At 35.5% G+C, this 26,201-nt stretch overlaps 1 protein-coding gene across 1 annotated transcript in view; it reads right to left on the bottom strand.

Annotated features, from left to right (window-relative positions):
- Nucleotides 1-71: 71 nt before the first annotated feature.
- PCDH17 (protocadherin 17) overlaps nucleotides 72-26,201 on the bottom strand; it is a 99,286-nt gene continuing 73,156 nt past the window's right edge. The window contains exon 4 of the mRNA XM_039253051.1: nucleotides 72-4,788. Coding sequence (XP_039108982.1) covers nucleotides 4,106-4,788 — 683 coding nt within the window. The 3' untranslated portion in view covers nucleotides 72-4,105. The remainder of the gene's footprint in view (nucleotides 4,789-26,201) is intronic.

The following is a 26,201-nucleotide window of genomic DNA, read 5'->3' as shown; positions in this document are numbered from 1 at the left end:
AGGGTCCCTGTGGTACACGGTGTACAACACATCCCCTCTATGTTAATGAATTCAAGGGAAGGCAACACCACTATTAGTAATAGCTTTTTATTCGGAGTCCTCATTTTCCAGATAGGTCACATTAAACACAGCCATTAAACAATAGCGTTGAGATAAATCCATACAATGTATGCTGCTTTGTTGTTGTTGTCCTTGTTCACCAATCGCTTGGTGCAGCTAAGAACCTTATGGAGTGATGGGGCTGATAAATGGGAATAGCCAACCTGCAAAACACTGGGGCCAGGAAAGTCAGACTTTAATCAGGTCTCATTCAATTATGTTTCAAATCAACACATCTTGATAGCCAAAACTCTCATTTGAATTAATGCTGTGATAAATGCTGTCTGTTGTCAAAAGAATATAATTAGACAATAATGAGTGGGCATATATTATGCCAGACCTCAGTCTACTTGTTGACCTCAGCAACTTCTACTCCATTAGGCAACAAACAGCTTTTAACCTAGTTCTAATAAAGCATACTGGTCTATTACTACATTACTTTTTTTTTTTTTATGGTGTCATTCTTTAAATTGAGCACTGCCTAGATCTTTTAAAGGGAAGTCATGTTTTACAAGATCCCAGGAAAATGAAACAGAGTCCATCTCCCAACTAGGAATTCAATGAATTCATGGAGTAGTGAGCCAATCTTTGTATACTGCCTGCAATAAAGATAAGTATGTAAGGTTAGGGAATAATATGAAAGCATTCTTTAAAATTGCATGATATGTCTCTTTCATGTTTACTTTGGTATAGGTATAACTAACACTGATTCTCACTACTTAGAACTTTGATGAAAAGATCTTTCATCATTAACATTTAATGAAAAGGTTGTTTTGTTACTGACTTTTTTTAGTTTATCAGTAAACAATCTTCAGAAGTTTCTGACTTTCTTACAAAAATTTCTATAAATTCTTAGTCTGTGCTTTACTTCAGGTATTTAAGGACGTAAAAGACAAAGTATTATCAAATTATTCTTTTTGAATGTGTGGGATTTTTTTGAGGGGTTGGTTATTTGGAGCATGTGAATTAAGACAATTTTCCCCATTCTGAATGATGCTGAAACCCCTTGAAATATCACTGTTGGATCAAGCATCACCCCTTAGAGCACGTTGCTTCATGGAGGGGTGATTTTGGCATCTCATAGACTTCCTTGGAAGCCGAGCACCAGAGGTCTGTGATAAAGGCAGTCGCCAGCCAGATGAATAAAGGCGAGATTCCCTCAACTCAACTATAAAAGCCTCGCGTCCTGACTGCTGAAATTACCACCAACGTGTAAATATATAATCACTACTAAATACAGATAATGTGTTAAACAGCTAACACTAGTAAGTCACTGGTGACAGAGAGCCTAAAGGTAAATCCCTCACACATTGGCACAACCCATTCTTAAAATCTTATAGTGTTTTAATGTCTTCAGACACATATAATAAATTGAACAACTGGTTACTCAGCGTTAAGAATGTTTTAAAAATAAACCCTACTCTCTTTGTTGATCTCATTTATATACTGCCTTAGATTGAACTACGCGGCTATCTGTTTAGTCAGAGAGAAGCGACACTTGGTAAGACTAAATGGAAATTAGTTTCCATCAAATTTCAGCTATCAAGCTAAATCAACCTGTAGTCTCCTGGCAAAAAATAACATCATAACAGAGACAACACATTTCAGATACATAAATTGTCCAAAATATAGAGGGTCAATTAGGTTTCACATGTACAAGATCCCTTCTTTTCTAATTTAAACATTTATGAATAATAAAAACCAAAAGTAGAGCTTTGGAAAGGCTGTTACTAGGAACCAAATCTCGTTCTCGAGAGAATAAGGCCGATGGGAGTTGTCTGCTCTTCCCTTTCAAAGTGGTTTTGCAAACGAGGTACAGTCTAACATCTTGACGGCATTTGACGGAAATATTTTCAGTTGAATTTTTTGAGGTTTAAAATTACAAAACTTAATTCAGTTCGGTGTTTGTGTTTGCTTTTGTTTTGTTTTTAATATAATGGTTTTATGACATTTATGCTGTTTCTACACTGGCTTGGTGGCCAGAAAAGAAGGCACAGAATTCTCCACCAGTTTGCAAATAACACATTTTTCTGCTCCAGTGCACAAACAGCCTTTATTTAACTCAGCACCACATTTTGTAAGGTATGGGCTGGAAACTGTTTGTCATGAAGCCGTAAAATGCCAAAAATTTTCAACACTGAAGGAAAATGTCAATCAAGGCATTTTCCCATCTGCTGCTACTTCTGCAAGTGCTAATTTTGTTTTTCCCAATTCCTGAAATTTGAGGTTTCCTAGCCTCATATGGAAGTTAAGTTTGAAACTTGCTAAATGTCACAAGAAAAGGTGTAACCAAATGAAGGAATAGAAGGTGTACTGTTCTTGAAGGACACCAATAAAAGGAGGTGGAAGAGCACTGAGAAAAAGGAAAAACATTTTGCTAAGACCCAGACCTGTTGAAAAACACAACACAATGCAAATAACCAGTGCTGGTACCATACATGCATTAAAGCATTTTTCATGGTTTGAAATATAATGGGAACACACATCTTGAACGCCTTAAGATACTTCTGAGAACCAATCAACATTATGATATCTACATAGGCAGAAGCTGTATGTTACTGAAAAAACGTGAACAAGTTTCAGGTATTGGTACACATATGATTCTTGTGATTTAGCGCGACTTTAATAAAAGCTTCTACAAGGACTTGCACATAACCATGACTGACGGATGTATTTTTTGACCTTTCAGTTAGCTCCATCCGCTCACTCAAACACATTTTGAACAGATTATGTACTGTAGTACTTGGTAGACTATACATTAAACAAGAGACTTTGCTCTGAGGCACTGCTTCCCACACTCCATGGGGAAAAGGAAGCAGGAAAAAACAAAACTCATAGAGTTCGACAGCTACCGAGGCAACACTCGCCATTTACAATATAAGCCCAAATATTTTTGCAACACAACTATATATTAATTTAATAAAATACACAATATAGCTCTTATACACTCAACAATTTGGCTCATATGCACTGAATCTGCAATAAATCAATAAAAATATGTCATTTGATGTAAACACATTGAATCTTCTTACATTTGCACATTTAAATGGTCACGTGATTTGTGATGTCTAAGACATTTTCACTTTCCTGAGCTATTTTAGTGTCCAGAAACGAATAAAACATATTGATAGTGTTCATTTCCTCTGAATATTATCACTCAAAGGTAACTATTTTTCAGATCAAATTTAAAACATACCCATCATTACTTATATGTTTGTTGGACACTAAAATGCTGAAGAGGCATTTTAAACTTTTTAAAAATTTCTTCTCCTTTAATGAAGTGAAGTAGTCTATGTGTGTGCAGGACAAAATGGACTCTATCTTTTTACATTTAACTTTTATACGACATGAAGTGTCTTACAAATGACCAAGTTTTTTTTTTTTTTTAATTTTTTTTGACTGATGATATGGAATGTTCTTTGTGTTTATATGTGTGGCAGGTAACTTTATACAGAAATGTTTACCACAAATATGTGTTAATGTTTGGTGTAGCTTGGACTACTGCAAGGTCTTTCCGGGACGTTAAGTAGAAGCCTGTGATGACGGCTAGAAATCCACCACAGATCACAAATTACGACCCTGCTTTGTATGGGGTTTATAGGTAAACAGTTAAGTCAGCATAAATCACGGAGGACAGTCTCAGAGTGATCAGAAATACTTCAGCTCTCATGCTGCATACCTTCCTAACAGATTGTCAAAAGGTAACGCGTCTCCTCATCCTCCTTGGTCTTCTTCCCTTTTTCTTCTCTCTTTTTCTTTTTCTCTTTCGGCATCATTAACTCTGTCCTAATATAAGTTTGGTCAAAACAAAACCATTGTTATCTCTGAAAAAGAAACAGCAGTGAAAAGAACATACTTGTGGGCACTTCAGATGTTCACTAAAAGCCTTAAAGCAGCATTGGTCTTTCTTCATCCCTTCATCCTTGTGAAAAAGGTTGTCACCAGGAGGGATCATTTTTAAATCAACAGAAGAGACAAGAAAATGCCAATGCTTTTTTTTTTTTTCTCACTTTCTCACAGCCACAGGGTCATTTCCCCGGCAGTCCTGCAAAAGCTTATCAATCTCTCTCACGACTTCCTCTGCATCCACTGATTCTCTGCCCAGATCCCTACTGGGGTGGTCAAGCTGCTCAAGAACAGCACCCATCTCGCTGGAATCCCGGCTGGCTCTAGAATGCACATCTGCAAAGACCCTCGCCATCTGATCGGGAGCCATGAACGGAGGGTCTCTCGGTTGCTTACTGGGTGACAGATACTGACTGTCAGTGGGCAAGTACTGGCTGCTTGCTTCGGCCAGGGCTCCTGGCTTTGCTTCACAACCATCCAGAGAGCCTTTCGTTGAGGTGCAAGGCTCGATGCATGCCTTGGTTGGGCTGCTTGTTGCTGAGGGGACCTCTTGGAGGAGAGGGCTCAGGGCACGTTTGGCTTTTAAATAAGGTTTAACATTGGCAATGAGAATAGTGTGCTCTCGCTTGTCTTTTCCAAATGTACAAAAAGTCTTTTTCCCAGTGGGATTCACAGTTTCGTAAGTCTCAGTCTCAACATTAGCTTCAACTGTGGGTACAAAGAGATTTGTGCGGTAATCTGCATTTTCAGCCTGATTGGCTGCAGGGAACTGTGGCATCCAACACCTGTCAGAATGACCAAGCACTCGGCATTCATCTGTGCAATTAACGCACTCTTCTGGTTCTGCAAAACAAAAGAGAAAACAGCAAATCCAATCATTAGGGTTGCTTTTAAATTTCTACTGAGGCTGCGATCAGCTCTCAGTGGGCTTGTTTGACCTCTGGTCTCTTAATTAAAAAGGAAAAGAAAACAATAATTAAAACATTTCAGGATGGTTGCATAAACCTGCTGGTTGAGACAATGGTTTTATTTAAGTCTATCCTCTAGATATTAATGAATTCCCATAGCCTGGGAAGAAGTAAAAAGTGGCCATTGGAGAATCATTCTCAGTAGAATAGAACATCACTGTAAACTAACCTCCTGGAGTTTTCAGTTAGTCTTTGTTCCGTATAACCCATCCTGGAAACAGTGAACTTCAAAAAGGATTACCAGGATTAATTTTTCAAATCAAATAATGGGGCAAAAACTAGACCACATACTTCCATAACAAGTCCTAAGCTGCTTTTTCCCCCATGTTTTATCCTTATTTTGCTTGTAATTGTTATTTTGGTGACGGTCATGAAATAAAAGGTTTCCTTTAAAAGCCTACCTTTCCTACTGAGAGGAGCAAATGGAATTTTCTATCAGAATATGTTACGAGTAAAATTGTTAAAAATTGCACATTCCTGTTTTATTAAATTTGGGTATGGATCATGCAATCAGTTTCCTTCACTTCAGCTTTTAGTTTTGGGCATAAGTAGGTGAAAATGGATTTAGTCAACAGAGTTCAGATGAATGACAACTCATGATTTCCTGTTTTCAATGATAATGTCTTCTGTGACAATGTTTCCTTCTCTCCTTGTCCAACAGGCATACAGAGAATCTAAATAAAGCATTCTTTAATGATCTCTATTTCAAAGATGCTGAACAGAAAATATGAAAGAAAATTCCTTCATTATGACAATAGCGGCATAATTCTACCACCTCCATTATTTTGAACTATAACTTTGAGCTACACCTTCCCAGCTGCCCCTTTTGTCTACAAATGATTGTTTCCCATTATGTTTAATGGTTCCTTTTAAATAAAGGCCTTTTTTTTTTTCTTTTTCCAGGAGAGGATATTTACACTTTACCTCTGCGTGATGGGAATAGAATTCCCTACACACTTAGAAACCCTTGGGACAGCCATTTAATTGATGTGAGAGGATCACTACAAATTCAGTGTCCTGTGCAAGAGAAAAAAAGCCACATGGAAGATACTTAAAATAGAAAGCACCGTATTTCTATTAAAATAGAAAGCACTGACACATTTATACCGTCACTTTTCAAAGTCATATGTGAAATTTGAGTTCATATTTAAAGCATATAAATAATTCCTTATCTAAAAAAGAAAACATAGGGGCGCCTGGGTGGCTCAGTCGGTTAAGTGTCCGACTTCGGCTCAGGTCATGATCTCATGGTTCGTGGGTTCGAGCCCCGCGTCAGGCTCTGTGCTGACTGCCAGCTCAGAGCCTGGAGCCTGTTTCTGATTCTGTGTGTCTCTCTCTCTCTCTCTGACCCTCCCCTGCTCATGCTGCCTGTCTCTTTCTCAGAAATAAATAAAAACATTAAAAAAAAAGAGTCAAACAGTATCTGTATGGGCTACCTTTAAAAAAAAAATAAAATAAAAAAAATAAAAAAGAAAACATAAACTACGACTTGACTTATCTCAAAGCGCTTTAAGAGAAAATGATTTCTTATGAGATTATTTTTTTTCCAAAGAAGTTAGAATAGTTTTCTGACAGAATAAAAACATTGTGGTATTTCATAGCATGTGTCATTCACATTTGTGAAATGTTAAAAATGTATTCAGGTAGCTTGCCTCTATTTAAATTTTGTCATGTTTTCAAAAATATATTTTCATATGAACAAAGGAAATATATTAAGTTTATTATGTAATGCAAGGGAAAATGGTGAACTCAAATACTCATACCTATAGGCTCAAATACTATCTGTGTCTTGGAAGATGGTTGGATGGACACAAACAGCAGGAGAAAAATCTAACATTATAAATTTTAAGCCTTCCTGTATGTATATAAAGTTGAATAGAAATTTAAAAACAATGAACAATGTTTTAAATGTTTTAAAATTTTACATTTTAAATGGATATCAGAAAATTTTCATATCAGGTATCTGTGTTCTCTACCTATGTTGCATGGGAATTATAAAAATTATCTCTACATCTGTGTCCATTTGTGTTAGGAAAAAATGTGTATCGTTTTAGTCAACCAATTTTATCCTCCACAAATACAGTAGACTTTACTGTCTATTTCATTGGGTAATATTTTTGTAGCTTTTAAAGCCATGACTTTTATTTTTATTGTTTTTTAGTATTTTTATTAATTTTTGAGAGACAGAGTGTGAGCTGGGGAGAGGCAGAGAGAGAGGGAGACACAGAATCCAAAGCAGGCTTCAGGCTCTGTCAGCACAGAGCCCAACACGGGGCTCGAACATACCAACGTGAGATCATGACCTGAGCCGAAGTGGGATGCCCAACCAACTGAGCCACGCAGGTGCCCTACCATGACTTTAAAAAAATTCATTTACAACCCATACACTCTCTTTGAAAATGCTAACATAGTTTTATATTCCAATATTGACTAGCCTTCAATTTCAGCAATGTGGATGGCCTAGCACTGAATGAATTCAATATGAATTTAAGAAGAGAGTAAAAGAGACAGAATAATGCAGATGTATGAGAGTATAAATCGACCTTGAATTTGAAACCATCAACATGAAATGATTGTTTGCACTTCACAGCTGAAAAATCTGCAGGTTTTTACTCCACTCCTTTAGGTCCCAACCTAGGGAGCAAATTCTAAGTATTGATTATGATACATTATAAGCTGTTCACCTTCTGATTAGACTGTAATTTTGACTGCAGCAGTTCCTGGACAGTGAAGAAAATCTAATGGACACACAGCAGAAACCATGAGCAAAAGGTGGACTATAACTGCCAAGGGTCAAATAAAAATTTATGAGAAAGTGAAATTATTTCTGAAGGAACATAAGTAAATAGATGAATAGGTAGGTACAAAAAAGAGACACAGGTAGTCTATATCGAATGACCGCCTAGACTTAAAAGTAGACAAAATGCAAAGCATAGAAGAGAAAAAGAAAGCAGAAGGAAAGCTAAGCGGGAGGAGGGAGAAAAGAGGGAAGGGGAGCTGTGCGGGAAGATTTGTCATGTATACCTTTTCCTATATATTTTTAAGATCCCCTCAATAAGCTAAGAATGTATAATAAAAATAATAGTGTGGAGTATTTTCTCAAGACCTAGAGCTACAAAGGTAAATAATGAAACTTCTTCCTGTCCCGTAGGGAAAATGGATCCCACAATAGATATGTCCAATTATATACAACAGAAATGAAAAAGAAGCAAATTATATAGACAGCCGCTATTTGCATGGATTTGATATTTGTTTCAGAAAACAAACTCAGAGACCCTGGAAAGAAGTAAAAATAATTGATCCAAGTCTAAGATCCACTTTTTTCTTCTGGACTAATGTGATATTACAAAGAAATTATTTACCCTCATTTTCACCCTTTCCTCAATATAACATGATTACCCTTTCACAGAACGCACCCTTTGCCAAGTAAGATGTCATAATCCAAATGGCATGTAGATGAGAAACTGACAGATAAGCATCCTTATATTACAAAGAGAAAACTATTCTGAAGTCCAACAGCTGGAACTCTGGGCAATTCTACCAGTAGGGAAAGTTTACAGTGTCACATTTTTAAAATGTATGATTCCTTGAAGGACGATGTGACAGCCTGATAAATTTAAGTGCTTGTTTAGTATTAAGAATTATTTTCTATACTCCTATAGCCATATCTGAGTATTACACAAGGTCTCAAAAAGAGGGATCTAAGGGGCGCCTGGGTGGCTTAGTCGGTTAAGTGTCTGACTTTCGCTTAGGTCATGATCTCGCGGTTCGTGGGTTCAAGCCCCGTGTCGGGCTCTGTGCTGACTGCCAGCTCAGAGCCTGGAGCCTGTTTCAGTCTGTGACTCCCTCTCTCTCTGACCCTCCCCTGCTCACGCTGTCTCTCTCTCTCTCTCCCAGAAATAAATAAAAAACATTAAAAAAATTTATAAAATATTGACAAAGTTCCTAAGTGAAAATGGACATTTTGTTATTGTCTTNTACAAAAGTTACACAAGATGCGAATGCACTGCCCTGAATTTCACCATATGCAGAACACGATTCTCTGTTCTCTAATTTCACTGAAATATGCTGAGACTAAATGCAGTGAGGCATTTCACCATTTTCATGTATTTCCAGAACAAATACACAAGCAGTATGAAGTTTAAAACAATTATTTTCTGGGGCGCCTGGGTGGCTTAGTCGGTTAAGCGTCCGACTTTCGCTTAGGTCATGATCTCGCGGTTCGTGGATTTGAGCCCCGCGTCGGGCTCTGTGCTGACTGCCAGCTCAGAGCCTGGAGCCTGTTTCAGTCTGTGACTCCCTCTCTCTCTGACCCTCCCCTACTCACACTGTCTCTCTCTCTCCTAGAAATAAAAACATTAAAAAATTAAAAAAAAAAAAAGAGGAATCTAAGCATAGTCATCTTGATTATTTTAATTTTCCATCTTAATTTATGTATTTTTGCAAACTATGTAAAGTCACACAAATGATTATAGTACTTGCAATTCAGCTGTACAATAAACCACACATGCACACATACACGTGGAGATCTTTGCGTGTGTGTGTGTGTGTGTGTGTGTGTGTGTAAAATTTGAACTTTCTCCAGGATATAGTACAAATAAAATTTTAAAAATGAAATGTATAATCAACGTATTCCTGAAAATTTACTAGCAGTTATTGCCACAAGAGAAATACAGATGAAAAAAATGAAATGCACAGGAATGTTCTATATTCATAATTTAGGAGATAACATAAATACATATAAAATCACATATATATACACATTTACATATATACAGCACTACATACACAATGTACATTTGTAGGTAGAAATCAATCTCCAACAACAATTCAATCTTTCCCTTTGCCCTTTGCCCTACAACCGTCGGTGTGAAATCTGTGATTGGATCAACAACTTGACTACCTCTGATTTTAGAATTTTATATAATTCAAATAGATTTAGACATAAAGATGTCTGAAATCTGCATATTCATAGTGGCTGACATATCTGAAAGCTCTCTTTTTAACCTAGACAAAGCAGTTTAATAACTTAATCTTAGCGATAGTAGGCAAGCAATCTTTGGTGCCAAAATATACCTTCTTAGGAGCTGTCATTGTGGAAGTTACATCTCTGCGAGAAAAAAAAAATTCAGGTAAAATGTCAAACTACCTGCCCTTAGATTATTGGGTTTTAGCCATATTCCACAAAGGTTTCCATAACTTCATGTTTACAATGTGACTTTAACATTGTAATATCACTATATCAGTAAGGGTACTGATCCTTTGCAAGGATTTGTAAAAGGTGCCAAAGATTACTATGTATTAGATTATAATTTGAAGCCGAAGCACTATTTAAACCAGTAAGGACTAATAAAGATTAAGGGAGTTTTCACTAAATCTGATTACTTTGGGAGGAGTCTGGGGAAACGATCCTTATGTATCAAGACTCCGTTGTGTTCATTGCGAAGGGAACGTGCCAAGGAGCCAGCCCCCATAAAATTTCTTACTTTGAGTTAGCCTACCTCTTTATTCTAGTCTCTCTCACTCAGGCAGGACTTTCTCACAAACCAGAAATTAAGCTTATCGTCCCTGTCTTCAAAGCACTATACCACACAACTGGCAACTAATTTTTTTATAACTACTTAGGAAACTATTAGAAAACATACAAGGATTTTCTCCCCTTATTTTCCATGTGACTGTGTCCTCCAGAGCCCATATGTACAAAAACATGCATATCGCTCCTAGCATAAGAATTTCAGATATGCAGCAGATTTAATTTTTTTATAATGAAGAAATAAAGGTGTCATAGAAATCCGAAAACCAAATCAATGAGGAAGCTCTAAAATGCGGTGGCCATGGGGGAAGGGCATTTGAGAGAGAGTTTTCTCTGCTTTTTGACTGTCAACAAAATGGCTTTATTTCTGCTTTGTAAACAGCTTTAAATAGGCATAGTTTTCTTCTCTTAGAGTGGTGGTTGATACTGTTTCTAACAGCATCTTAAAATTAGAGTTGTTTCCAAGTAGACAACTCTATAAATGGAAGTCCATTTTTTATTCTCGTTTTTCTTTTTTATTTCTAATTTACCTTTTCACCAACGCAAGCTTTCATAACACCTAATTAGCTGTCTGGAAAAAGCAGAAAGCAGGCACCCACCTCTATTTATGGCTGGCACTCGTGTTTGGGATAACTCTACGGAATCTAAACTAGGTACCCATCACAGATTATTCACCAGGAAGCAATGACAAACCAAGACCTTCGACTGGCAGTTTCTGTGTATCCGTTTCCTACTGAAAGGTTTTGCTGGTATGAGAACAGCTTGTTTTCTCTGTCTTTTTCTGTTCTTCAGCACACACACTCAATTTTGCACATGCACACACACTTCCTTATGAGCACAACAGATTATGATTTAATCCAAATATATTCTAACATATCAGATAAAAAGGATCAATGCTAAAATAGAAATCTCATCAGAATACAGCCCAACAAATCTGTGATTAAATTTTCCTTTCAGTGAGTTGACATAATTCACAAGATCCTGTGAACTGACACTTTTCTAACATAAACAGTTCTTTCTTTTTTTGGCGGTTGATGATTATTCGCTTACTTTCCTTTACCATCCTATAAATCCCTTACACTTCTTATGATGATAGGGTGAATCATTCTGTGTAAATGGCACCTTAATCTATATTCATTCAAATTATTTCCATTTATGATTTCTATGTCCCATTTACTAGCCTATTAGTTAAAAATAAACCTTCTGATTTCAGTCTATGAGAGGGGTAAAAATTTCACTCTCGATATTATTTCTTGAGACAGTGTTGGAAACTTGTCTCAAAACTTTTTTTTTCTGTGTCAGAATAAGAAAGAAAAAAATATATTACAATTTTATCACACGCTTTTTTATTCTGCCAGCGTTCACATGACTGCCAGGCTTAATTTTAGCACAATTTTTAATAAGGTTGGTGCATCCCTTGTGCAGGAAAGAAAAGGAAGAGGTTAGGGAAAATGTGGGATCAGAAAACCAACCACTTTTCCTTAGCTAAGTAATCTTTCATCTATTGCATTGTATTTCCCGTGTTTCTTGTGCACAGGGATCTGATGTTTTACTGATCAAGGAACTAACACACAAACACACCTGTGGGATGTGTTGTTGCTTCTTTTTTTAAAAAAATGTTTATTTATTATTTTGAGAAAGAGAGAGACAGCTTCTTTTGTTGTTTTGATAATGACAGTGGGGCCGTGAATCTTGTTACAATATGCTGATGTGCTCATTTCATGAGGATGAATGTTTACATGTTGGCAATGATACCACAAATGCGGTTACAAGTCCAGAAACTTGCATTATTTCCTAACAACTGGCCCTCAGGAAGCAGGATAGAAAACATAGTTCACATAATAAAAAAACCTGTGAGAGAAACACATATATTTTTAGGTTCATCCACTGCCAACAGGGCTTCCAGGTTTCACGCCAGTTGTGAAATACCACTCTATCTGCTTTGGATAGGTGGGAAGCACATTTCGAAGTAGAAGTTATTATAATACTATCAAAGAGTCAGACCATGGCAGCTCTGAAGCCACGGTCCTCTGGTGCACACCTGCATTGCACAAGGCTTCTGAAGGTATGGGCATGGTTGCATTCACAGCCCGGAAACCAATGGCCAATGTCATAGTCAATGGAATCCAACTGCAGCTGGGTATTCAGGGCACTTGGAGCGTTTGCACTTATTATTCAGCGCACCTGCATGCCTTCACGGATGGGTTTAAGTGTTTGTGACCCTTTGGACATAATAACATGTCTACCAAAGTGAGTTTTCTGGCATATCTATTGTCCACATATAGATAATTCACAAAGATGAAGAAAACTTAAATTAAATGGAAACTTAAGTTAAAGAACGGAAGCAAAAGGACTAAGGAAATTCGATATGGAAGTATCAAAAGTATTGTATAAGTGAGAATCTAAACCATGCATTGGGAATCTATAGCACATATATAATTGTGTCTCCCACGGTACACTGCTCTGAGATTAACATTCAAATTTTAGCTCCCCCTGCCCACCCCCATCACCTGGGGCAGCCATCACCTGGGGCAGCAGATGCTTTAAAGTGAAGGCACAGATAAATGGGGCCATCTCCTTTCTTCCTTCTTTCCTTCCTTCCTTCCTTCCTTCCTTCCTTCCTTCCTTCCTTTCTCTCTTTTTCTTTTTTCTTTCTTTCTTTTTTTTAATGTTTATTTATTTTTGAGAGAGAGAGAGAGAGAGCTTGAACACAAGTGAGGGAGGAGCAGAGAGAGAGGGAGATAGGATTCCAAGCAGGCTGACAGCAGAGAGCCCAATGTGGGGCTTGAACTCAGGAACCCTGAGGTCATGACCTGAGACAATGTCCCAAAAGCCAAAAGTTCGGGCACTTAACCACTCAGGCACCCCAGGCCATCTCTTTCTTAACTGGTAAGCTAAGAACTGACTCTGAAGCTTGATATTATACTAATGATATAAAGTTTGCATTTTTTTTTTTTTTTTTTTTTTTTTTAGTAAAGGACTCTGACAGAGATTCTCAAAGAAAAAAAAAAATACAGCCCAAATGCACCAGCAAAGTAAAGACAGCTCAAAATCAGTGACAGCATTAGATGTGTACAGTTCGGTGGTTAGTTTGAAGAAGCTATACTCAAGAATTCACTAAGTAAGAATGAATAAAACACCAACTTTGTGCTTAGGCATTGGAGGTTTCCAAGTAAAGTCATCTTGAATAGAATGCTGTAGAACAATAATGTATCAAATAAAAATTTGTCATAAATAAACCTATGTCTATTCATTTCTAAAATTCTCCAGTCTGTTAAGAGTTTATCTCTTCACTAGGCACTTACATTTTGTTTTTGTTTTTTTTTTTTTAATTTTTTTAATGTTTTCTATTTATTTCTGAGAGAGAGACAGCATGAGCAGGGGAGGGTCGGAGAGAGAAGGAAACACAGAATCTTAAGCAGGCTCCAGGCTCTGAGCTGTCAGCACAGAGCCCGATGTGGGGCTCGAACCCACAAACTGTGAGATCATGACCAGAGCCGCAGTTGGACACTTAACTGACTGAGCCACCCAGGTGCCCCTAAGGCACTTAACATTTTGACTAGAAATGAGAAACTAGATTTAACATCAGCTAGGGGAAATAACTCACAATCAATTACATTTTGAACTATGTTATATGAGTGTCAAGCAACAGAAATACAGAGAAAGTCCTATTACATTGTGAAAAGCTTTGTATAAGAAATAGGGCTTGATCTAAAATTCAAAGGATGATCAGAGTTTCAACAAAAAATGGAGAGCAGGAAGAGGATGATCCAGAAGAAAGGACTAGAAAGTGAAAGAGTCACCACACAGAATTGTGCATTTCACAAGATAGTAAAAGACCATTTTATAAGTCACAGGACTTATATTGCAATGCCAAAAATAAATTATTAATGTACAGAAAATTGACTAGGACTTAAAGGAGAATGGAAAAGCTCTGAATTTAAACAAAAAACACACAAAATTTAAAAAGCAGACAATGTAACACTATTATAAGTATTTGAGTATTTTCAAATGATTCTTAAAATATTTAGGCACTTGATCAAAAAGTTATTAGCATTTATTAACATACAAAACTGAGATGAGCCACAGGGCATGCAGCATTCAAATCAGCATTATTTCTGAAAACAGATATATAGACTTTAGGCCCCAACCAGGGTATCTCCAGCAGAGCACAATAGGGCACGGCATGATTAACTGGCATAGGCATTCAGACCCCATTGTGACCCCATTCTGCTAACACCTCATCCTACTCCTTATAAACTAGAGAGTCTTAATGCATGTTGACTCAACTGATATTTTATATTAACAGTACAAATCCTGAACTTTATAGTTCTGCATTAGCAAAATATCTCTTCTTCTTACCTCTGCTTTATCTCTCTTCACTCTTTCTCTAATTTCCCATTATTATTACTCAGTCATAGAATTGCACATGATCACATATCTGAAAGACTAAAGGATTCTTTGAGAAGGCCAGAAGAGGAAAGGTTTGGAAGAAAGATCTGTTTGGTGTCTAGGAGAGAGGTAATAAATACTCTTACAAGGCAAGGAGAATTGCCACAAATAATTTAGATACGGAATCTCAGACACTTTCCAAAGTTGGTTCTGGATACCATGAAGAATAAATTTCTACAGGAAATTCCTGAAAATTTCCAAAATACTCATTTCTTTTTAGGATAAAGATAATGCCACCATTTTCCCACTGAATTATATATATTAGCATTGTTCTCTAACTCTTATTATTTTTTACTCCATTTGCCTCAATGAGATCCTCATATCGCTTGAGGATCAAGATATGGAATACATGTTCCATTCTTTTATTCTTACATGCTCTATTCCTTGAGTACACAGAACACACTCAATATTTGCACGTGAATGCTGTCACTGGTTTAAAGAAAGAGTAAATTTAAAAGATATCTAATACTATTGGTAATCTACAACAGGGGAGACTACTTTTTATAATACACTTATTTCAAAATCATTCAAACTAGAATTTAATTTAAAAATTGAAACAAACAAAATAACCCATTCATTTATGATGCTATGAGGTTAACTTTCAAAATGATCCCAGAACCTAAACAAAGCTATGCAAAAAGGCTGTCTTTCACTATGAGATATACAGGATTTAGAGTTACATCAGATCTGGGACACCTGGTTGGCCCAGTCAGTAGAGCATGTGACTGACTCTTGATCTCATGATTATGACCTCAAGCCCCACGTTGGGCCTAGAGCTTACTTTAAAAAAAAATGAAGTAACATCAGACTTATCTGTTAAATACCATGTTTATATAAAAATCTAAAGTTCTCTATTTATTATTGAGAAACTATAGATTTCTGTATTTATTATTTATTTATTATAACTTAAAATAAGGTTAATAAATCTGCCTGGAATATATACTGAAACATAGAAGTCAGAATATTTTCCCCTTATGGATTTTTCAAGATCAGTGACACCTTTATTGAAATTAAGTCTAGATTTAAATAATCACCTCTTTATATTTTTAAATTACAGAAAGTAGTGAGTATCCTAAAAACCCACACCTCAGCATCTATAGGTTTCTTGCTTCACTCCCAGGGTTCTCCTTTTGTCTTTCTTAGATTCCTCTGCATTGTTGTGTCAAATGTGACAGTTTCTCTGTTGTAGTTTATGTTAGCTGCCTCTATATCTTATACTTTATCTGACAGCTATCATTACATATGAATTAATTAATTAGTCCTTGTAATTTTGAGTCTTGAAAGGGTTAACGCAGCTTCCAAAAGAACTTGATTTATAAGCAGTGATAAACCTAGCTCTGACATGCAATAGTTCGTAAAAGCTGTTTGGTTTACAAGGACAAATTTAAGATTACAGCAACTTAAAACCTACTCCAAATTTCAGCCCCAACACTATTTAAATATGCTACTATTCTTCATCTTTAAAGAGGATGTTTTCCTATGCTTTTATTGCTTTTGTTAGCTAACCCCATCTCAGATAATGACACCATTTTTGATGACATGGATGAATACATCTAAAATTCAAGGCGTCTTCCCAGCAAAGTGGTAATCCTGTGAGGTCAATGAAAACATGCCTATTAAGCTGAACTCTTCTCAAGAAGCAAGCATGATAGTCTTATTAGCGTTTTTCTCTCAGGATTGCTATCTGATTTCTATTGGGATATATATCTGTTTACTAGTTTAAATCCCGTTGTTCATCTTATTACTAGCACTTGATTGTTTTCAATTGCTAGAGACAAGTACACAGAATTGGGTGTCATTTTTAACATCCTCAGAAAATAGAGTTAATTCAGATGCAACTAATCCTCTCTAGCTTATTATTTAGTGATCAACACCTGCCAATAGGATTTGGGAGTCCCAAAAGATAGATTTTTTAAGAGAGATTTTTCTATTTTTATATTTTCGAGTCTCATTCTAGTCTCATAAAATTAGTAAGGTTCTACTCTAGAGATAGATCCAAAGTTTCGATTCAGTTACCTTAAATTAGATGGACATGGTTCCAGAAGCACAGATGAATTAAGTACTTTTAAAAATGTAATGTTTTTAAAGAAAAATGCAAAACAAAATATATTTATGGACATATATGAATGGGAAATATATATGAAACTATACTTCTCCATAAATGATTCCTACAAATATTACTTATATTACAACTTAAAAATGAACCAAAGCTAAATGTTCTTGATGTGCATGCATACACACACATAAATGGTAATAAATATGTATTTTCACCAAAAATGCCTTCTGTGAAGGCATTGTCTGAAAGTACTATTCAAATTAATAAGTGTCCCAAAATTAACTTTAGGAAAATATACCAAGGGGTGCCTGGGTGGCTCAGTCGGATAAGCACCCAACTCTTGGTTTCAGCTCAGGCCGTGATCTCATGGTTAGTGAGTTCAAGTCTCTCATGGAGTTCCTTGCTGACAGTGCAGAGCCTGCTTGGGATTCTCTCTCTCTCTCTTTCTCTCTCTCTCTCTCTCTGCCCCTCCCTGATCACACTCTCTTTCTAAAAAATAAACTTTATATATATATATATATATACATATACATATATATAAACTTTATACACACACACACACACACACACACCAATAATTTGAACCTAAACAATGTGGCCTTGATCTCACTAAAACAACTCCTACCACCAAGATGCTAATGCTACCACAATTATTGCTACTATTATTATAGATAGTTCTAAAATACATAAAGAGTAGGAAAAAAAGATAATTGACAATTAAAATAAGGCCTCTTCTTGGAATTACTTCTCTGAAACCATCCTGTTCTTTTTACCTTTACTGTGCTGTAAGTTTATTGGAAGCTGATGTTTTATCCTGTATGATTGGGTCATCCCAGAAATGAAAATTTAAGCAAAATCAATACACTCAATACCATGTTCTAGAGTAAATATACAGAAATGTTCCTTGTAACGGATTTTACTGGCAATGACAAGCCATTTTTCTGTAACAGCTTTAATATTTTGTAATCATTAAAGCACACTGAAGCAATGGAGAAATTGGGAAAAGAGGTCTGGAAATTCATATATAGAAATATAGGAGATGTATACCTCTGTATCACCCTGCTATGTAATCAGAGTCAAAAAGCGATTGGAGAGGCTATCTTTGAATAAGAGCGAAGATAAAAATGTGTTTTTAAAGGATAAGAAAGCTTATCCATTCATATGCAATATTAACATCAAAAGGTGGCTACAACGATGTTTAAATACTTTCTTATCTTGGAGAGTACTTTCTGTGATTTAATTGATAATCAGTCATACCTGGGGCAAAGAACAGATGATAAAAGTGAAATGTATTCCCCATGAGTGATATTAATAGGAAAATAAATATAAATATATGAAAACTTATTTTATTTTCAGGCTTGTAATCTAAATCTAATCTAATTGGAAATTCATATTGACATCACAAGGAGAATTTGTTGAATTCGTTGAGACAGTCTTTTTTTTTTTTTTTTAATTCAGGCGTGCTATATTTTCTCCCCTAAAAATATGTATGCTCAATTTCAGAAGAAGTGATCCTTTGTGCTGTTGAAGCTATTTTTGAAGAGCTGCCTAACAATTTCCATGGTCACTACTGAAAGGTTATACAGTAGTCCTCCCTTTATGGTCCAAGACCCCCCGTGGGTGCCTAAAACTATGACAGCACCAAACCCTATATATACTATGATTTTTCCTATACATACATACCTACAATTAAGTTTATTTTTAAAAAGTTTATTTTATAAATAAGGAGCACTAAGAGATTAACAATACTATCTAACAATAAAGAATCCAATTATAACAATATACTGTGATAAAAATTGTATTGTGTGTACCATTCTTGGATAATGTGAAGTGATAGAATACCTATATGATTAGATGAAGTAAGGTGAATGATGTAAGCACTATAATGTGACATAGGCTACTATTGACCATCTGATAAGATGTCAGAGGAAAGTCATCTGTTTCTGGACTATGCAGTTCACTTCAGGTAACTGAAACCGTGGAAAATAATACTGTGTATAAGGGGAATGCTGTAATCTGAACTACTAACCCTAGTGATCAAAATCCTCCATAACCTGGCCCAAATAAATGAATTAGGCAATTCTGTCATTAAAAAACCAACAAGCTTAGATTCTAACAAGTCGAATTTGTATACTTTCTTTTCCAGTAAGCATTTCTGTAATCTAACTGAACCCTAAAATTCCTTTAGAAGGCTGTAATTACCTAAGTCAATTGGAGGATGTGGAACCTGCTAGTGGACACATTGTTGGGATCACAACATGTGTGCTCAAAAGAGAGAACAACTTGAATTTGAGAAAGTGTCACCCTAACCTTATTTTTTAGGTGACTTGATGAGTATGTTCCTTGATCTAAAATGATCTAATATTAAAACCCAACATCTGAAATGGAATGAAATATAAATATTTGATTTGGCAAATTTCTAATAAAATTTGTATTTGTGTTCTTCACTGAATTAATAAAAAACATGCACGATCACAACAGAAAATTATCTAGTTAATTATTATTATAAATAAGATCATTGTGGAAAGTATTGCAAAATAGAAAAATTAAGTTAGAAGTACTTGGCAAATAAAAACTTCTTATCTATTGGGAATGATGTTTTTATAATTAAAAACATATATATCTGCACATAATTCTGCATAATATTCCAATATAAACAATTCATTGTAAGATTAACCATTTATTTTAAAAGCTCATAGTCTAACATATATAACTCATTGATCTACTTATTGTCCATAAACATAAAAGTTGTATCTATAAGAACCAAATAGTTGAGAGATAACAGTGATTTCAACCAAAAGATTAAGTTATTATGAAAAAGTTATTATTATAATAAATATATTATGATATATTATAATCATCCTAGTATTTTAAAAAGCAAAGAAATATATATGTACAAAAATAAGAAAATATTATATTCAATAAGCTCCAGTAATTGAGTTTTAAATTGAAGAGTTGTATTGTAGCATATTTGCTGATGGAAAATATTCAAAAGAGTCACTATCTTAATACTTGAAGTGAAGGCAATATACGTTTTAAAACGACACCTTCCAATACATCAGATAACTATCAACAAAAGAATACATCTGAAAAGGCACACATGCATTTCCTTATATATGCACCCTTTGTACACATGATGGAAAAAATACTTTCCCATTCCAAATGGAAATGAATGGAAGGAGCCTAGTCTAAGGACAAAAATCTTCTGGAACTATTTAGTGGAAGTAAAAATAAAGACCTAATCCACCTCACAACAACTTGTGGGTTTCCCGAATGTCAGTCATAGCTCCCAGAGCACTGAGTGTTTCAAGTTAGTAGACAGTCATGGTGAAGCACGGCTGTGTACATGCACACACATGTACATGCATCCAAAGCACGCATGCGGACATGAGCACAGTGTCAGCGTCAGCTTAAGAGACGGAGATCTTTAAGGACACATGAATTAATGTGCAGACATTTACACTCTAAAGGCCAAAATGCTTTTTTGGTATAAATGTTATCCTTAAATTCAATTTTTACATTGAAGTTGAAAATAGGAATTGAGAAATAAAATTCTTTTTCCCAATTTATTATAATTTAGTGAATGTGTAATCACAACTATTTAAGGATGACAAGGGTGATTTTATATAAATGTGTCAGTATATGTGTATGTACATGCACTCATATTGTCAAACTTCCCACCTTACTCCCCAAAATTGGAAATAAGTAATACTTTATTCACTGTAACACTATCTGTTTCAGGCTTTTACTTTTATTTTCTCTAGGATTTCCATTCATTTCCATCTAGAAATAATGCAACCTCTTCTTTTTTTCTGGCTTGAGTAAGCAACACAAATAAATTGAACAGTAATTGTTAGATTACTGTAACATACATGTGTATTTTTCAACCACAGCAACAACTTGATATAATAATTTTCTCCACTGGCTTGTTTCCCTCATGTAGAGATTAAACTACCCAGAAACCAATCAAATCTCTCAAAAGCACTCAAACAACTCAGACTTGGACTATGTACAATCCAGACTTAGAAAAATATCATAAGATGAGCTAAAATTTCACCTGAGATAGATACTTCTTTCTGTCTTTCACTTAATCCATCCAGTTATTTCAAATTTCAATGTGTTTTACCAGATTATCTGAGTCACATCTAGAGCATATTCAAAATTAAAATATATTGACAAAATTTATTGACTGCAGGGGATTTTCATTTTGAGCTTCACTAGCTGTTGCAATTGATATCAACTTGGTTCCGCCCTGTCCTTAGGAAACTGTATTAGGGTGATGTGTACAGATTTTACAAAGTAATGTGTAAAAAAGCCTTTAATGTATTTCTATAAAATGACACATCTAATATGAAATGTATTTGCCTGTCCAAAGTGAAAGAAGAATTTGTGGACCTAATTTCTCAGGTGAAACAGTTTCTTCTACAGAATGCAATAGCGATATAGCTTGCTCTATACCCACAACTAGCATTCAAGGAAAATAATCAATCCCCTCTCCTATACCAGCCCTCTCTTCATTCCACCAATTTCTTCCCTAGCATTTCCTACACTAACTCTGAAGTGAAATTTGTACAACCAGTGATTTTTTCCATTAAACAATTACGAATTGGACCATTTAAACTCATTTAAGAACAATAAATGCGAAATCCCTGATATAAATGAATAATACGTAGATTCTCTTTTCAACCCTTAACCTCCCACAGCGTTTCTTGAAATATTGAAAGTAGTGATGCAAATAAAACAGAATAAATCACTTATTTACTATTCTATTTTCCTTTAAAGAAATAAAGTCTACAAGTTCTGCATTTATGTGTGTATAGTCTTATGAGTGTCATCATCTAGCAAGTAAAATTCGGACCACAGAGAAGAAAGCTAGCAGATGAAGAAATTGCTCACCTGGAGGAAGCAGATCAACAGACTGAAGTCTAGTTGTGATGGTGTGTAGGGTGAGGATAGCAAAGGAAAGCAAAGTCGGGAATGCTTGAAAAATAAAATATTTTTAGTTAACAAATAGAAAAGCCAAGTGGGAAAAAAGGGCCCCTTGAATCATGAATCCTTCTCTATTGATTGAAATTGTTATATTAAAATTCTTTAGACTGATCAGTCTCTAAACGATACAGTCATTTGTATTTCCCCAGATGCGTAAAACTTAGCGTTATTTGAAGAAAATTACTTTGGGGGCGTATTTCTGTTTAGAGGAGATAGAAACAATGCAGAATAACTATATGAATGCCTAGGTCAATGAGAAAAATATTCCTGTGATGATGGATTCATTTATATTAAATCAAATAAAAACTTTTCTGTAATAGTGGGTAGAAGATGTAAATAAGCAGGCCACCAAAATCAAAGTTGCAGACTGTCTATTCTTTAATACCCCATAGAACAAGGCTTTAATAAAGTTTTCACTGCTAGTGAAATTTCGATATGTGTTGTCCGGAACTTGAAACAACAGACTATTTGAAACTTAGCTCTTTACTCAGTGCCCTAGAAACCTTCAATTGTTAAAAGCATATTGATTTTAGTAGAGAAATATATATATTTCTGAAACAATGTCAACTCTTTTCTAATCCAACATATAACAATAAATGTTATTGTTCTAAAGAAATATTGCATTTTGTTTTTATTTTTGTTTTGCTTTTTAAGCAGCTCTAACTTGGGCATATATGCATGTGTATAATTGATCAGTTTCTTAGACAAAAAATAGAATGCTTTGTTTGCATCTAAATGCATAGTGAATATATGAAATCGATTGCTATCCAAAAGTCCTGCCAAAAAAATAAAAAGCCAATTGGTGAGCAAAGTAGCTTTATTTTTTAAATAGTCTCATTTTCTTATTTTCAACCTTTATTCAACATCTGTTGTTTGCCCCTCCCCTGGAATGTAATTATGCAGGATTCCAATGTAAAACAGGTTGAGTAGTTAATAACAGGCAGCTCAAACATTTTTCCACACTGTTTCTCTACAGATGTTTTCTCTCATTTTTTTTTTCTTTTCTCCCCTGGCTTTGTGTTTAATTTGTGTATGTTTCTCTCCTCTTCTTAAAGTATATTCCCACAACAGATGGAAACACCTGAAAATAAGTCTGCCTCATGCACATGTTTAAATGATGCCTATTGTGATATTTAACACAGAAAAGAGAATACAGAATATTGGTTTACAGAAAAAAGTAATTAATCTGTAAGTCACCTTGTTACTGTGTTCAATTTAAAATTCTGAAGAGACGATCTAGTTTTTGCCAAAGACATTGGAGGGAAAGTTTATAGTCCACAACCTTCATTTATTCTTATTTTGTTACCAGGCTCATTTGTCTTTTTTGCATTTGGCACAGTTCTCTTAAATTTTCATTCCTACCAGAAATAGCACTGTTTTTTTCTTTCCACTGACCATTTTACTATGTAAAAGGCACTCTACATTCAGTTGATAATAATTCAAACTCAACAATCACTATCTAACATATTTTAGATATATTCAAAGTACATTATATATTTTTAAATAATATTACCAGAGTCATATAAGGTATAGAACTCTTTTGTTCAGAAAAATATATTTAATTGAGATCGAAGAAGAAAAAAAAAAAAAACGTATAGACTGTGCACTGGGTTGGGTATTGACCCCCACATGTCCACCTGGAAGATCAGAATATGACTTTATTTGGAAAGAAGGTCCTTGCAAATGTAATTACTTCAGATGAAGTCATAGTGGATTACAGTGGGCCCCTATCCAATGTATGATGTTCTTGTAAGAAAACTGAGACACAGCGACAGTCATGTAGAGAAAATGCCATGTGAAGGTGGAAGGAGAGATTGGAGAGTTGTGGCTAGGATTGCTGACAACCACCAGAGGTAGCTAGAGGCAAAGAAGGATCCTCCTCAAGACTGATTAGGGAGCAGAGCCCTGCTGATACCTTGATTTTGGACTTTTAGCCTCCAGAAGTGGGAAAGAATAAGTTCCTGTTATTTTAGGCCACCTAGTATTTATCTTGTTATAGCAGCCCTCCGATCCTGATTTTGGTATTCAGATGTGATGTGCTGTTGAAACAAATACCGAAATATGTAGAAGGGACTTTGGAACTGGGTAATGAGAATAAGCTGGAAGAGTTTTAAGATGTATGATTTTTAAAAGTCTGGATTGCCTTGAAGAGACTATTGGAAGAAATATAGACATTAAGAAACTTAATTTAATGATTCTCCTCCGAGCTCAGTAAGAAGTGAGGTGAACTATAGAGGAGGTTTCTATCATCTTTGAGGATATACGTGTGGCTTTCTCATCAAGAGTGGAATATAGATAGAAATATGAATGTTGAAGGTGCTTCTCATAAGGTTTCAGATGCAAATGTTATTGGGCACTGGAAGACAATGTTTGTTATAAAGTGGCAGGAAACTTGGCCAAATTGTTGGCTAAAAAATATAGCTTGTCCTTGATGAATTTGTATATTTAGCTGAAGAGCTTTCCAGCAAAGTGTAGTACGTGTGACCTGGTTTCTCTTTTCTGGATATAGTAAAATGTAAGAGCAAAGAGATCAATTAAGGAATGAACTTTTAAGCAAAAAGAAACCAACATCTGATTTGGAAAATTCACTACTTATCAGATAGCATGCTCTGGAAACAAGGACAAAGGTGTGGCTGGCCAGTCATTTGCTGTAATGATTAGGGTGCTTATGGATCCAATCAACCATCAAAGAGAAGTCAGGAGTAGAGATATGTTTATTGAGGAAGGATCTGTGGAGAACACTCTTATCTAATGGTGTAGATGCCCTCAACATCCACAGAAGACAAAGTTATTGAGAATTTTACATCCCACTGCTAATGTGGACCAAAAGGGACAGAGACAAAATGAAGTACAGCCACAGATACAGGACTAGGAAGAGTGGGTTACTGCCCCAGAGGGTCAAAAAAGCTTCAAGGAGAGAGCACACAATTACTTTCAGTTCTTGAAACCTAATGGAATTTGCCCTGCTGCATTGCCAGATTCCTTTAGACTACTAACCTCTTTGTTCCTTCCATTTTCACCCTTTAAGAATGAGAATGTCTACCCTGTGCTTGTTCCATCCACCACTGTATTTTGGAAACAGGTAACTTCTTTTCTAGTTTGATAGGTATATGAAAGAAGAGGAATGCTGCCCAGAAGGGACCATACCCATAGTCTCCCCTACACCTGATTTAGATGCTGAGATGTGAGACTTTCTGAGTTCATATTTAGGTTCACTTTGGAACTTAGAGTCGTGCTAGAAAGGGTTGAGATGTTGGATGATATTGAGAGGAGTAGATAGATTTTGTAAATTGGGTGGATGTGAATTTGGTGGTTCAGAGGGTAGACTGGGTTGAGTACTGCTCCTCCACAATTCATGTCCACATGGAAAGTCAGAATGTGACCTTATTTGAAAATAAGTTCTTTGCAGACATAATCACTTCAGATGAAGTCAGGTAAGTTAATATTAAGGTGGGTCTAATTCCCATGACTTCCTTCTTTATAAGAAGAGAAACAAGACACAGAGACGGCCATACAAGGAGGATACCACATGGTCATGGAAGTAGAAATGGCAGTGATGTGTCTAGAATTGCTGGACCACCAAAAGAAAAGAACAGGCAAAGAAGAATCTTCACCTAGAGCTATGAGACAATTGTCTTGCTAATACGTTAGTTTTGGACTTCTAGTATCTAGAATTGTGAGAGAATAAATTTCTGTTTCTTTTCTTTTTCTTTTTTTTTTTTTTTTTGAAGTGACCCAATTAGTAGTATTTTGGTACAGCAGACCTAGGGAGCAAATATAGATTGTCAACAAAACAAAACAAAAACAAATGCAAAATATAAAATGTAAAATACCCAGATGGCCAAATAAATGTTATGGAGAATGACAATGGGGCAAATAAAAAGTAGATTCCAGAAAAGTAAGACAAGATTGTTATGAATGAATTAAAATGTTGTCTTCTGTATTATGGTTCATAAATAAACTAAATTTGGTGTATGTGATGGGTTTGTATGACAGTAAAACTGATGCCACTTAGTAGAGGCCAAACTGAAATCACCCAGGAAAAATATGTGTGCATGTGTGTGTGTAAGACAATCCAAATCTTACCAAATACTTTCAAATAGAGTATTTTCTTAAAATACATGCAAATTAATAACTCCCTATGCTTATTTTGTAATTTTCTAAGATTGCTAAGACTTTTCTCTTCAGTCTCTATTACTTTGATTTTTATGTCTACTAATCACATCTTCAGTACCATATATATTGCAAGGTTTGCTTA

The sequence above is a fragment of the Hyaena hyaena genome, unplaced genomic scaffold, assembly GCF_003009895.1.
Source record: "Hyaena hyaena isolate Hyena2069 unplaced genomic scaffold, ASM300989v1 scaffold_437, whole genome shotgun sequence".
Lineage (NCBI taxonomy): Eukaryota > Metazoa > Chordata > Mammalia > Carnivora > Hyaenidae > Hyaena > Hyaena hyaena.
This window is presented reverse-complemented; position numbering and strand designations above follow the sequence as displayed.